Here is a 13365-nt window from a genome sequence, read left to right on the forward strand (position 1 = left end):
CGACTCCAACAAGGTGGGTGGCGGCTGTCCACTTCCTGCTCCCTTCCCCCGAGTACCAACCATCTACCGAGGCCTTTCTTCCGCTAGGACTAACGTGCGCCCAAGTTAACACTTAAGTTTTGGAACTCGTCGCTCGCGATCAAATACCTCCGATACTGCTACAAGTGGCTTATTCAAAATAATAATAATAAAAATAACTATTCAAAATAATAATAATAAAAATAATTATTCAAAATAATAATAATAAAAATAATTATTCAAAATAATAATAATAAAAATAATTATTCAAAATAATAATAATAATTATTATTATTCAAAATAATTATTATTATTATTATTATTATTTAAAAATTATAATTTGTAGGAAATGGTAAAATTCACAATGGAATGAGAATGGATGTGGAGGGCATAGGATTAAAGTAAAAATAGTTTGTTGCGGAGCAAATATAGAATAATTTTATGTGATTTTCACAATAAGAAGGTTCACGAGAGTCATAACTAATACGATGGAAGTCAAAGAGTCTTACATAAGAGTTTATTTGAAAGTGTTTTAGTTGTGTTAGTCTTTTATTTATGTTCAGTTATTTAATTATTTTAAGATTTATCTTCTTGTGTTTAATTTTCAATGTAACTGAGATAAGAATAATTTAATTATATTGTAAATCACAAAAATATTTATCTTTTTCATAAAAGAGAAAAAATAATCCAAAATATCTATACAGATTAGCTTACTAGAAGAACAAATAAGATGCTAAACCAATTGATCCCACTGCAATTATTGGGCCTGGTCGGAATCCTTTCAACAAAGTAGAATTCAGGATTTCTCGAAACTGAGTCAGTATAGTCTGAGTTGGGTTGCAACGGAAAACTGAAAGCGAGAAAGGAACAGCAATAATACAGGAGAGGAAGAGCTGTGCATGCAATAATTAGAAAGGAGCTATTTAAACTTTTAAACAAATAAAGTTTAAATCTAAAAAATGTTTGTTTTTTTCGGTATTTGTATTGGGAGTGGGAAGCGCGCCATGTGGAGGGAGGGAGGAAGGGGGAGGGAGCTGCCCTCTCCGGAAAGTGGTCCGCAACGATCGTGTAGTCTTTGTTAAATGGGGATCTTCTCTGTCGCTTCTCCTCTTCCGACGAAGTACAGACCCAATCTTTTCCTCTCCCTGCTTTCTCTCTCGGGGTTGTCTTCCCTCCGTCTCTCCCTCGGATCGGCAGGGAAACTTTTGTTGAGGGGAGAAAGGAGGGACCCATTTCATTCCTGCCCACTTTCGGGTTATGGCTTCTTGATCGTATTTCATCACCGGCATGAAGTTGGAGTTCCACGTTTTCATGAAACAGGTTTGCCTCTGATTTATTTATTTTTCACTAAACGGGTAACGTTTTTTTTTTTTCTTTTTTTTTCTCCTAAACAAGTTCAATTTCTGCAGGCGCAAAATACTCAATTTTAGATGTTTCTAATTTGATTTCATTCTTGCTTTATCGATGTTTTATGTCTAAATTGCGTTTGTAACGCGAGAATTGACTTGAGTTCCGCCATTTCCATTCAATGTTGTTTGTTCCCGAACTAATATTTATCATCTGCTCAAATTTGCTCCCTGGTCATCTTCTTAATATTTGATTTTTTGGGTCATTAGTTCAATCTATTGCCTACGTTCCCAGCTTTTTCTCTCTTACTGGTTACCTTTCCTTTTCAGCTTAGTTTTTTGTTATAGACATTCTGAACCATCAATATTTCTTCTTGTTTATGGCTTTTGATTTTATTTTTATCCGCGAAAACTGCCGTTTGATGTAAACCAGTTTCTGTTTTTCTTTTTCAAGCATTTTTGCCTTTCAATTGTCGTCGTACTCATCTTTTACGTGACACCTTACCCGTCTTTTCTTGTGTTCTCGTCCTCGAGTTTGTTTTCGTCGTATAATGAAATTATCAATTTTCCTTTTCTTTTTTTTCTTTTTTTTTTTTTTTTGCCCCGCCTCTCCTGCTTGCCTAATGCATGTGTCAACAGAATAGTCTTTGTTTCTTGATCTGCTTTCTCTTTTCCTATCAAGCGATTTCTCAATTCTCTCGAGCTAGGAAATCTTCGGAGGATGATTTTCTGGTTTGTAAGTCAAGCCCTTCATACATTACGAACTTGGACTCAGTCAAGCATCATCTTTTACTGTTTGGACTTTGCAGGTTTTCTCTCAAGGTGATATGTTGGTTGCTGGGCCGCAAAACTTCAAGCTTTCAATTTTATCAAGCGAATACATTCTTTCACCTTCTGAAGCACTTGTCCTTTGGCACTGGCTGCGGATGTGGTGATTTTCCACAGGAGGTGTGAGCACACTATATTCTAATTGGCTGAAGTTCATCTGATTTCCACCTCATACTTGTCTATTATGTACATTTTACCATCTAAATAAAAGTATATCTCCTCATGTTTCGACTTTATCCATTTTGTTGCTCTCTGAATGAGTCTGCTAGTCTCATTTGATTTCTGGAGTATTCTTGGATTTATCTTCGGGATGATTAAGATGATCGTGGTTTATACTCAAAACCAATCAGGTCCAGTTCTATGGTCCTGAGGAGGGTTTCTATTTTTTTGGAGGCTGTCATCATCCTACCGAACTAGCTAAAACACTGAGGCTTTGGAATCCTTTTGTACTTGGAACTATGACAAATTAATTGAGAAGAGCTTCGCTCTGCCTTCTTTGTGTTTTCCTCCTCAAGAAAGTAAAAAGATTTAACTTTCTGGATCACCATTTGTACTTTGGTTTCAAACAGCTGACAATATTATACATTCAAATATTAAGTAACATAAAACCACCTGCTGTGACATCTTGTTTGACCACTTGTCTCTGCTTTTTGAATGTTTTGCACTTGGTCAGAATGGACTACTCGTTTGCTACTTGTTCAAGTGTTTGTTCTTTGATGCTGATATTTGGATCTTTCTTATTTTCTCAGGATGAGTTCCACTGAACACTTATTTCCAATAGCAAATATATATATATGCATTTTTTCCAAATGTTCTTTTGGTAAATAGATCAAGTGCATCTGCTGTGCCTTGGCTTCCATCTTACTCAATCTTTATTTGTTTCCATATCTCTAATGTAAAAAATCTGGCAGGTCCAAAATCCGGTCTTGAAGTGTGCTTGGTTCTTGCTAACTCTTTCTTTAGCAAGTGATAGAATATTTGGAGGTAACTTTCATTAGGTAATTGGGATTGTTATAACACAATTAAGCACAATGGGGGCCTGTGTATCTGCACCAAGAGAAAGACCAAAATCACGAAGAAAGTATGCTCACAGATCAGGCAAATACCGTTCAAGAAAGTCTACTTCTATTCCTGATATCCCCAAGTCACGGCTTAGTGACACTGGTCGCATGACAGACTTTTCTGTCAGTGAGTTTGTTCAATTGGATTTTGAGAAAGCTGGTACAACACGGAGAGGATCTGAAGTTTCTAATATGACCTTCCATGTCACTCAGTTGCAATGGTCCCATGACAATGGGAATTGTAAGTTAATAATATCAGCATCTCTATGCCATGTTTAGAACTATTAGAAATTTTTTTTTCATCTTTTACATCAATTTAAATGACATGATGACATGATTTATAAATTCAAAAAAAAGAAAAAAATGTACTTCATTTTAGGTGCTCTAGGAGTACCGTTTTTGTTTGATTTGGAATTGAATAAGAATGTCTCGTAGATTTTTCCTTGTAATCTAGAATCTCTAACATATTTATTTGTCCACCCAATACTTGCCTCAAAAGTGTATGTGGGATATGAAGAAGGCTTTTATTCTTCAAGTTTCATGATAAGTAATCAGGCAATAATAAAGTATTGTGAAGCATTGTAAATTCCTTATATTCTTTATCTCCTGCTATTAGTTATCTTATGATTGTGTTGGATATCTGTCTTTACAATCACACCGTCAAGTGGCTGCTTCTGACTGTATTTCTGGGGTCAAATTAAAGATTCTTATTTCTTTCAATGTTTGATAAGAGTCTTCTAATTAGAACTTGAAAGTTTTAATTCCTTGGATGACACTGATTCTTTTTCTTAGATTTTACATGCCTGGGCTTTTTTGGAAACTTGATGTTTTCTCCTTGGTTTATACTGTGAGTGGGGTCTTGGAGCTGTCTGGCCCTCATCTTCCTCATCAAGATGGATGAGAAACGCCTAGGATCCATGTAATTTGTCCTATATCCATGATATGCACATACTGTGTTATTTTAGAGATTCTAGAGGCTTTCACCACAGTGACCCCCTTTTTCATCTCCTTTTCAATATTGTTGGCTAGCCTCTCTCATCCTTGTTCATGGTGGCAAAAATTGTTGGATGGCTTTATCTCATCTTTCATACCCAAGAATCCAATAATCCCTTCTTCCAGTTTACCAATGTCACAAATATTCCTCTGTGAGGAATCCCTTGACAAAGTTAGCATCCTTTTGTTGGCTTTGCCGAAAGGCCAAGCCAACCTTTTAAAGATTCAATGTGGATCACTCCAAGACCATATTGCAGCATCCTTGGTTGTCAGCCATCTACCTCCCTTTCAACAATTTCAGCTTCCCGCTTTTCTCTTCCGTGCCAAAAAATCTTTATGGAACCCAATCCTTGAAGACCTTGAGAGCCTCTGCAATCTTTTCCAAGGCTGGAAGATCCACCCTCTGGACATCCTCCGTTGTTGGCGTCCCTTCCTACTTCCTCTCCTTTTTTCCCTTGCCTAGCAAGTGTTTTCTCTGTGATTGCAGATTTTGAAAGGAAAATTCTTATGGAGAGGTGCCACTGAGGGGTTCAAATATGACATAGTACATAGCTCTAATGTTGAAGAAATTGCTGAAAACTATGAGGACAGACTAAGGCATCCTAAACTCTTGAAGGTTAATGTTAGAAGGAAGTAGAAAAGGAAATTGGAAGATTGAAAGACAACAACTCACTTTTGGAAAATTATTATTTTGGAAAAGTACTCTCTTTTAGTATTTTGTATATAGGGAAAATTTAGTAGTTCTCCACTTTTAGTAATTTTGTAGTTTATCAATAGTCCCAATTAGAGAATTTTCTATGAGAAATTCTTGCTTTAGTACATGTCCTTTATAGTAAAGTCAAGGAAAGTCTTAAAAATAATAATAGATAGTAGTTTGTTACGGTCCCGGATCTGACACATGGATTCGTAGGGGGAGGAAGAAGAGAAAGATGAAAATCAAGCCAAAGGGAAGCTTGAAAACCCTAGGTTCTTGAGGAGAATGCACACCCCTGAGCTCGTTGAGGAGAACTCAAAAACCCTTGTTTATACTAAATCAATGTTTGCCTTTCTCATTACTCTTACCCCTTAAATAGGGTGCACCCTTACAAGGTTTAAGATAAAATATTACAAAAATACCCCTATAAATAAAATATTCCAAAAATACCCATGTGGCCGATTAATTCTTTAACTGAAATAAAATAAAGTAAATTAAAAAAATTAAAATAATAATGTTATTGCATGCATAACATAGTTTCCTTCTAAGTATGTTGTTGGAATCCTTTCTTAAAAAGGGATTTTCAACTTAGCTAGTGAAATTTCAAATCTAATTAGGAAATTTAGCCCTAGGAATTTTCTATTATAACGATGTAACTTATTTTAGGGAGTTCATGGTTGTTTTAGAGTCTAGAAATAGGTGAATCTGTTGTAACTTTGACTTAATTTTGAATAATTAATACAATTTTTCTTTTTGGTTGCTAGAGCACCATAGTTTCTCTTTCTTTTTACTGAGAATAATTTCTTAGTAGTCATTTTAAATCTTGTGCTACCACTACTAGTTACAAAACAACTACTTTAAATTCAAGTTTTTCTCATTGAACTTGAAAACCATCAATTCTCTATAGCTGAAAGAGCGGTGGCTGGGTTACTCATATTCCAGCCTAGTCTATCAACTGTATTTTAATATTTTTGGGGCTTAAAATATCACCTTATCAAATAGACTGATGTTTATCTTACTAAGAAATTGGGGGTCCTTGGGATTTAGAGTATTGAAGTCATGAATGAAGCTTTCCTCACCAAGTATTTTTGGAGATTGGGAATCCACAGAAATGTCATTGGGAGAAGATCCTCGTTGCCAAAGTTTGAATGGTCGAATCTTGTGGTTGTGCATGGATTTTCTATTTGGAGATCTATCTATTATATAGCTCCTCCTTAAGTTCTGATCTGAAGCTTGCTTATGGCTCGAGGATTGTTCGCTCACATAACACACCCCCCCTCCTCAATATCTCCTATCAAGCTGTATTTAATGCTGCTTGGAACCAAGCTGCGCCGGTTAATGAAATTAAGGCATGTAGTAGGTCAAACACTTTCTGGAATAATGAGTTGAGGCACAACCTATTTGATCATGAAGTGGCTGATGTGAGCTTTCTTGTTAACCTTCTTCTTCACCCCACCCACAGATGCAGTTTTTTGTTCAAATTACTGTTTGCTGAAGGATATTAACATTTGACAACGTGTGAGTAGAGGTGCCCCACTTGGCATCCCTTATTCACCCTTTGCAACAAGATGGATGAGTCAACTGACCACATAATGCTTTACTTTGGTCTTTCATGGAGAATCTACCACTTTTTCAAGGAGAAGTTTGTGCTATAGGTCTGCCCTCCTATCTTTTGAGAATTTTATTGAGCATAACATTTTACTACAAACCCCTCTTGTATCCTACAGCAAGCATGTCTAGCAAACATTCCCTGGTGTTTTGTGGCTTGAAGACAATCAAAGACATTTTTGCAAAAAGGTTAGCAACTTCGAAAATGTTACTTCAAAGATTTCTAATGATACTATTTGTTGGGTCAGGTAAGGAGTTTCAGGGCCTTTTTTGTGATTCCAATTGTAGCAACTTGCATGCAATGGCAAATCTCTACCTTTACTGGCACATCACCAATGTTCTCAGTTGAATTTCTGGGTAAGAAATAATAATTTACTTACTTGGTTATAACTGAGTACAATGAGCCTCTATTTTAATAGAGGAAAGAAGTAGGATCAGATTATACTTAAAACTACCTATGTCCAAGTTACAGCCAAAGTCAAATACTAAAAGATAAGTCCTAGAATAATTAAACAACATAACATAATTGAAATTCCTTTTAACTAAGATTCTTCTTTGAGACTTCCTTCCTATGAGATTCTTGTAAGACTACCATATTAATTTTGGTTCTGTGAGACTTCTTGTTGTAAGAGTCATGTATGATGCTCTCATACCTGTTCTTCAACACTCTCTCTCAAGTTAGAGTTTATGATAACAAAGGATCTTATTTTTTAAGATATGGGCATAAAACAAAGAGATTGTAACAATCCCCAAGTCATGTTTATGCTCTAATTGATCCTCCTCAGGATGTGCTGATACCTGTTCTCTAATAAAGAAGCCAATTGATTTACCTCATCCACTTCATGATCTCAAATTCCCTCAACAAAAATTTAAGTTGCAATTCTCCTTAAGAAAATAAATAAAGATTGGAAACTTGTCTCTAACAATGTAAAACATAACTGGGAACTTATCTCAAACTAGCAAAATATAACTTGGGAATTTGTCTAACACAGGGGCATCAATGATTGATTCATCTACCAAAACTTCACTGACCCATCATTTTGGACATGAAGCCTGAGATTACAAAACCAAAGTTTGAAACTGCATATTGCTTTCAAAGACTAGAGGCAAAACAAGGCACCGGATGTGGTGGGACCTAACAAGCAGGAGCTTAACTATACATGCACAGCTTCATGGTTTAAGAAATTTTCGAAGTCATTTCTCAATGCCCATGAAGTGGAAGGTGATTCTGAATTGGTTATTAGCTCCTCCTCCTGTGGAGCCCCCTTGGAGGCACTGGAACATATTTTTAGAAATTAGATATCTTCTCATCAAGCTCTCTCCCAAGTGCACTCACATCCTCCACCTGGCAAATTATGCTGCAGATTTGTTAGCAAAAGAGGGTGTTTCTCTCCACTCGCTCGCAGTTAAAGAATCACCTGAATGTTTGTCATGTGGTTGTAATTTTGAGTGTCTCTTGCTGCTCTTTCACTTGGCTTCAGCCATTCAAAATGATCATCACTCTCTTAAAAAGTAAAAAAAAATCACTGGTGTGTCTGTCGTAAATTTGCTCTTTGTTTCCTTTGACAAAATCTATTACTTATTTTTTTTTTTTTTTTTATGAATCTATTGCTGAAATGCTCTTTATTTTAAAACAACACTTTCATCTTGGTAAAGCAAAAGAAACCCCCTGATTATAACTATGTTTTAGGTGACAAATTCAAAAGACAGATGCCATCTCTGTTATAAATGTGTCTTGTATTTGAACTCTTTTCATGCCTCAGTTAGATTGTCTATTATTTTCGTATGTCTTGATGTCTTCTAATGCTTTGAGAGGTTTGATTTGTCTCTACATAGTAATATGTCAAGAAGAAGCATGGTTTGACTCTGTCAGTATTTTGGAGTCTGATTCTGATGATGACTTCAGTAGCGTTCATGGAGGTGACGTTCTCTGATCGGGCTCCATTTGTTTCAATTTATAGCCTTGAAACTCTATAACATTTTGTAACATTTTGTTGCTTTTTTCTCCCAGATTGTTTTCCAGTGGTTAGCAATGCAATTGGCAACCTATCAAACACTCAAATGCTTGACAGTACTTCCAGCTTTATGGGTGCTATGTGTAAATTTGAGGAATTATGTGACAATACCAACCCGGTATCCTTTTCACTTGAACGCCATATGAAAATAGATGGAGGCAAAGCAGAGAAGTATTTTAGTGGAAAAGAAGACTTCAAGGAATCTGATAGAATTGCAATTTTGACTGCACAAGGTTATGAAGTTTCTTGTTTAGGGAAGTCAGATGAGGTCTATACCAAAAGAAGAAAATTAGGGGGACGGTATGCAAGTTTTAAAGGTCTTAAAGAGGATAAACATGATCCTGAGGAAAAAAATCATGAAACCTTGAAGCAGATAAAACTTGCTCCTTCAGTCAGTTTCAATGACAAAACACTTTTGCATACATCAAATCCTTGCCCACCTTCTCAAAAGAAAATGTCAGCACTTATTAGGCTTTCTTTTAAGAGGAGGTCCAATGAGGGAGAGGAAGCAACTGAATTATGTAAGTATATATGTGCATCCTTAGCTTTAAATTTGTTTACTGCTTTTAAGGAATTACTTAAGATCGTACTTCTTTGGATATGGGACCTGAACAGGTGCTTCACGGAGATTCTTATATCACCCCAGAGGAGGACTGGTGGTACCATGTTCAATAAGGGAGAAGCCAACTCAGGGTTGCTGGTCTGTCCTAGAACCATCAGTTTTTAAGCTTCGTGGTGCAAGCTATTTCAGGTATGCTAACTGAATTCTGCAACCGATATTTTTGTTTTTTGCTTGTTCCTCTATTTGGCAACTGATTGTAACTCTCAAGAATTTTCTAGCTATGATAGAATCGAGTAATCTGCTGTCAAGTGGGCCTTGCTGGAGATGAAATAGGTTGTCTTTGTAAACTGCCCTTATTTCTGGTCACCATCGAGAACCACAGTCACAGTATTGGTCCTATTTTGACTGATATGATATAACTTTAATAAATGATTCTTGTGAATGTTGGTTCAACTAGTAGCTTATATTCAGATTGTAGGTCGGTGTTCCACATAGTTTGAGTTGAATATATTTGCATTACTCTGTCACTCTCTCCTTTTAAGTAACTGCAGCTATTTTTTCTCTCTTTTTTTTTTGTTTTTTTTCTTCTATCATCTATTATTTGTATGAACAATGTGTATAAGTTATCTTACAGAGACAAAAGGAAATGTCCTGCCCCAAACTGTGTCCCCTACATCCCAATTGGTGTTGATCTTTTTGCCTGCCCACGGAAGGTAAACCACATTGCTCAGCACATTGAACTGCCTTATGTGAAGCCACATGATAAAGTACCAGCACTCCTTATTGTTAATATTCAGGTCAGTATTGTTTCTTTCTATATGACATCTATTCTTTTGTGAATATGATTACACTATGACATGGATATATACAAGAAGCTTACTTTTGCATCTCACTGTGTCACCTTTGATCAATTTGTGCTAGCTTCCAACATATCCAGCTGCGATGTTCCTTGGTGACAGCGATGGAGAAGGGCTGAGCCTTGTGTTATACTTCAGACTCTCTGACAGTTACGAGAAAGAGATTTCTCCTCATTTCCAGGAGTGCATTATGGTAGTTTTCCTTCTCATTTTGTCATTGAAGAATCTATTGTCCACCTTTAAACACTTAAACAAATCACGGGATGTTACTGGAATGGCTGATGGGCTCTGCTTGTCTTCTCTTAATCTTAACAACATCTGCAGTTGAATATCATTCACCATGTGGCCATTAATTCTCAGTATTGCATGCATGTATACCAGATGCGAGTCAAAATCTTTATCCTTGGGTGATGGATTTTAATGGATATATACAATGAAACCAACATTTTCTCAGTCAAATACATTAGAGTGTGTCTTGAAGTTGCTAATAGATGAGGCTTGTACAATATTGGATTCTGTCCTCACCATCTTATGGTCAGCTTCTATCTAGGGCTATCGATAATTGTGATATCTTTCCATGGGGATGCCTCATGGTGGTATATATAATTTAAGAAGTTGCCTTCTTTGTTGTTTTAGTATTTTTTATCGTATTACACATAAGAAGAAAGCTTGCCTTGCTTGGCTTTCGTTTTAGTAAATAGAGCAGCGCTGCCACAGTGACGTCTCTGAAACTGTGCTGAATGTTGCTATTGAGCTCCCATCCGTTGACTCTCGTCTCTGAAACTGTCTGCATGTTATCTCATCTCCTTTGACATTTTGAAAGACTACTGATGTATTTCTTTCAATGATTCTATTAGTTCTGATTCATGGCATATGTGCATTGAAAATTTTTCTTTTCATTTTCTGTAGAAATTGATTGAAGATGAAACTGAGAAGGTTAAAGGGTTTGCAAAGGAGTCATATATTCCTTTTAGAGAGAGACTGAAGATCATGGCCGGAGTGGTCAACCCAGAGGACCTTCGGCTAAGTTCAGGTGAAAAAAAGCTTTTAACTGCTTATAATGACAAGCCAGTGCTTTCACGTCCTCAACACAATTTCTACAGGGTAAACATTTTTCTCACATGAGATGTTCCTACATAAAAATAAATAATGATGGATTTATATTAGATGCAGAGTTTGGAAGCTGTTCTGTTTCAGCATTATATTTCATTCATCATCTTAAATATGCTCACTTCCATGTAGTTGATAACTTTTAGGCTTTGGTCAAATACTATAGATAATAATGTTTACATGCTGATGCCTGCTGCCTCAATGTGTTCAAGCAATCTAAACTATAACAGAACTTGCACTTGCAGGATGAAGAGCAATTTATAGTGCTTCTTTGCAATACTAAATAAAACAGGTGCCACCAAAAGTTGTGTAGAGTCTGACCCGGACCATCCTTAATATAAAGAATCACATCTATAAACTCTAATCAATAAACGGGAAAAGCTTTTGGAAGGAAAAACCATGATATGAAGGATATAGAAACACAGATTCAGACCTTCATAAGAAAGGAAAGGGAGCCAGCTGATGTTAACACTTTATAATGCAATGAAAAACTAATAAGCACATAGCTGATAAGACTGTGCAACAATCGTTTTAAGCTGGCTTGGTCACAGAGCCGTAGGTTCAACAGAAAATTGAGCAACTTAAAGGTCCAATCGTAGGCATGCCCTGCTAGAAGTATAAATAGTCATATTGCTATCTAAACATCAGATGCTAGATGTTTCTTTGTAAAAGTTGCTCACTGTCTACCTGACCGTGTCTACTGAGTCGAGTTGAAGACAGTCATACTACCTACCACTGATTCATTATGAATGAGGCTGCACTGATTGTTTCTCCTAGATAGTAGCATGCTAAAGTGGTAAAGATTACTTGTAAAATTATGTAGACAAACACTATTGAGCTTGTGTAAGCAGATCACTAGAGAAGAGCAGTATCTATGAGTTATGGTTGGGGATAGTCATGACTTCAATCCTGGCATTGTGGCCATGTCAAATGAGGATTAGATCCACGGAGCCTGAGATTGTGTAGATGGAAGGAACGGCATGTACATTCATTTGACCAATTTAACTGGACTAAAGCTTTCTTAAAAGCGCTTATTTTGTTTATGGACATTAAGCTTTATCCTCTGGTTTTATGAACTGATTGTAATTTATAGTAGGTCCTTGATCTGACCAAGTTCAGAGAGAAAAGCTTGTGTGCTTTGGTTGATGTGTTCTTTTCTCTTGTAAATACTTCTAATGCAGGGTGCAAATTACTTCGAGATTGATCTGGACATACATCGGTTCAGCTACATTTCAAGAAAGGGCCTGGACTCATTCCGGGAGCGTTTGAAATACGGCATACTTGATGTGGGTCTAACAATCCAGGTTAGTTTTTTTTTAACATAATTCCTTCAAATGTGAACCTTCGGAGGTATATTCTCTATACCATTCACTGTTAGAGAATTTACATACTAGCAACCTCTGCTTTTGTATGTAAGGGATAATGTTTACAACACTAACACTGCTGACAGGCTCAAAAACCGGAGGAATTGCCAGAACAAATAATGTGCTGTGCGAGACTGAACAAACTCAATTTCGTTAATCACGGCCAAATACCCACCCTTATGACTGACGAATAATCCTCATGAATAATGCAACTGTCGGAATGCTCGGATAAGGTTTCTTCTGAGTAAGCGTCTGTCAATTGGTAGCTACTAAAAAATGTGAATTTTATTTTAAATGGATTCGTACCTTGATGCTTTTAACGGTCTACTGTTTGTGTCCTTTAATAAAAGTTTTCTGTAATTGCTCTAACAAAACTTTTATGTAATATTAAATAAACTTCCATTTGCCAGGGTAAAGGTGAGTAATCTTAGTGTAGCTTTCAGAATCTCAGATTGTTGGACATCGTGGGCTTCCGTGAATCTCCTCTAAATACAACCCTGATTGGGGGTGATGATCGTTGTCATTGTTGGATTCTGTGTTCCACCAAAAGCCGGGCTTGTGCGTTATGTTGGTAAGTGATCAGCACTGAATGTAATAGATGCCACTTTGCAGAAACCAAAAACCGGATAAAGGTCTCTCAGTTGTATTTTCTGTCTTTTAAGGGAATTTTTAGTCGTTTCACCCAGTTCCATGTTTTTCATTGATTAATACTTGAGGAACCCATCAATGAGAGGAGGTGCCCTTCGGCGAAAAACTCAGTATTGTTGCCAGGATAAGGGACGGAGAGGGCTCTCCCCATCCATCTCCATTTTTCGTCACAATTGTTGCAGGAGGCCTCTCTCCCTCTGCGTTGGTGACAAACGCAGATGAGGGAGAACCTTGTCCCTCTGCAAATAGAGAAATGGGAAC

The 13365-nt window shown here is 36.7% G+C and overlaps 1 protein-coding gene across 2 annotated transcripts; it reads left to right on the forward strand.

The window, feature by feature from the left end:
• The first annotated feature begins 1043 nt into the window (after positions 1-1043).
• LOC137951922 (uncharacterized) lies at positions 1044-13135 on the forward strand. 2 transcript variants are annotated; one of them, XM_068798910.1, is made up of 12 exons: positions 1044-1338; positions 2174-2312; positions 3104-3494; positions 8385-8468; positions 8560-9084; positions 9179-9314; positions 9760-9922; positions 10047-10175; positions 10892-11086; positions 12274-12396; positions 12543-12700; positions 12867-13135. In XM_068798910.1, the coding sequence occupies exons 3-11, from the start codon at positions 3224-3226 to the stop codon at positions 12648-12650; spliced, it is 1734 nt and encodes a 577-aa protein (XP_068655011.1). In that variant the 5' UTR covers positions 1044-1338; positions 2174-2312; positions 3104-3223; the 3' UTR covers positions 12651-12700; positions 12867-13135. The 2 variants fall into 2 exon arrangements, with proteins under 2 accessions (XP_068655011.1, XP_068655012.1); XM_068798911.1 differs by lacking the exon at positions 12543-12700.
• Positions 13136-13365: the final 230 nt, after the last annotated feature.

This window comes from Aristolochia californica, unplaced genomic scaffold (genome assembly GCF_029961685.1).
Source record: "Aristolochia californica isolate CCGP_79_NKW_82.1479 unplaced genomic scaffold, dmAriCali1.0.hap1 SCAF_15, whole genome shotgun sequence".
Classification (NCBI taxonomy): Eukaryota; Viridiplantae; Streptophyta; class Magnoliopsida; order Piperales; family Aristolochiaceae; genus Aristolochia; species Aristolochia californica.

Excerpts from the sequence above, each read along its gene's own strand:
- LOC137951922 (XM_068798910.1), top strand. The coding sequence starts at position 3,224 with ATGGGGGCCTGTGTATCTGCACCAAGAGAAAGACCAAAATCACGAAGA. Across the intron at positions 9,085-9,178 it reads AGAGGAAGCAACTGAATTAT|GTGCTTCACGGAGATTCTTA; the intron begins GTAAGTATATAT and ends GGACCTGAACAG. Across the intron at positions 9,923-10,046 it reads TCCTTATTGTTAATATTCAG|CTTCCAACATATCCAGCTGC; the intron begins GTCAGTATTGTT and ends AATTTGTGCTAG.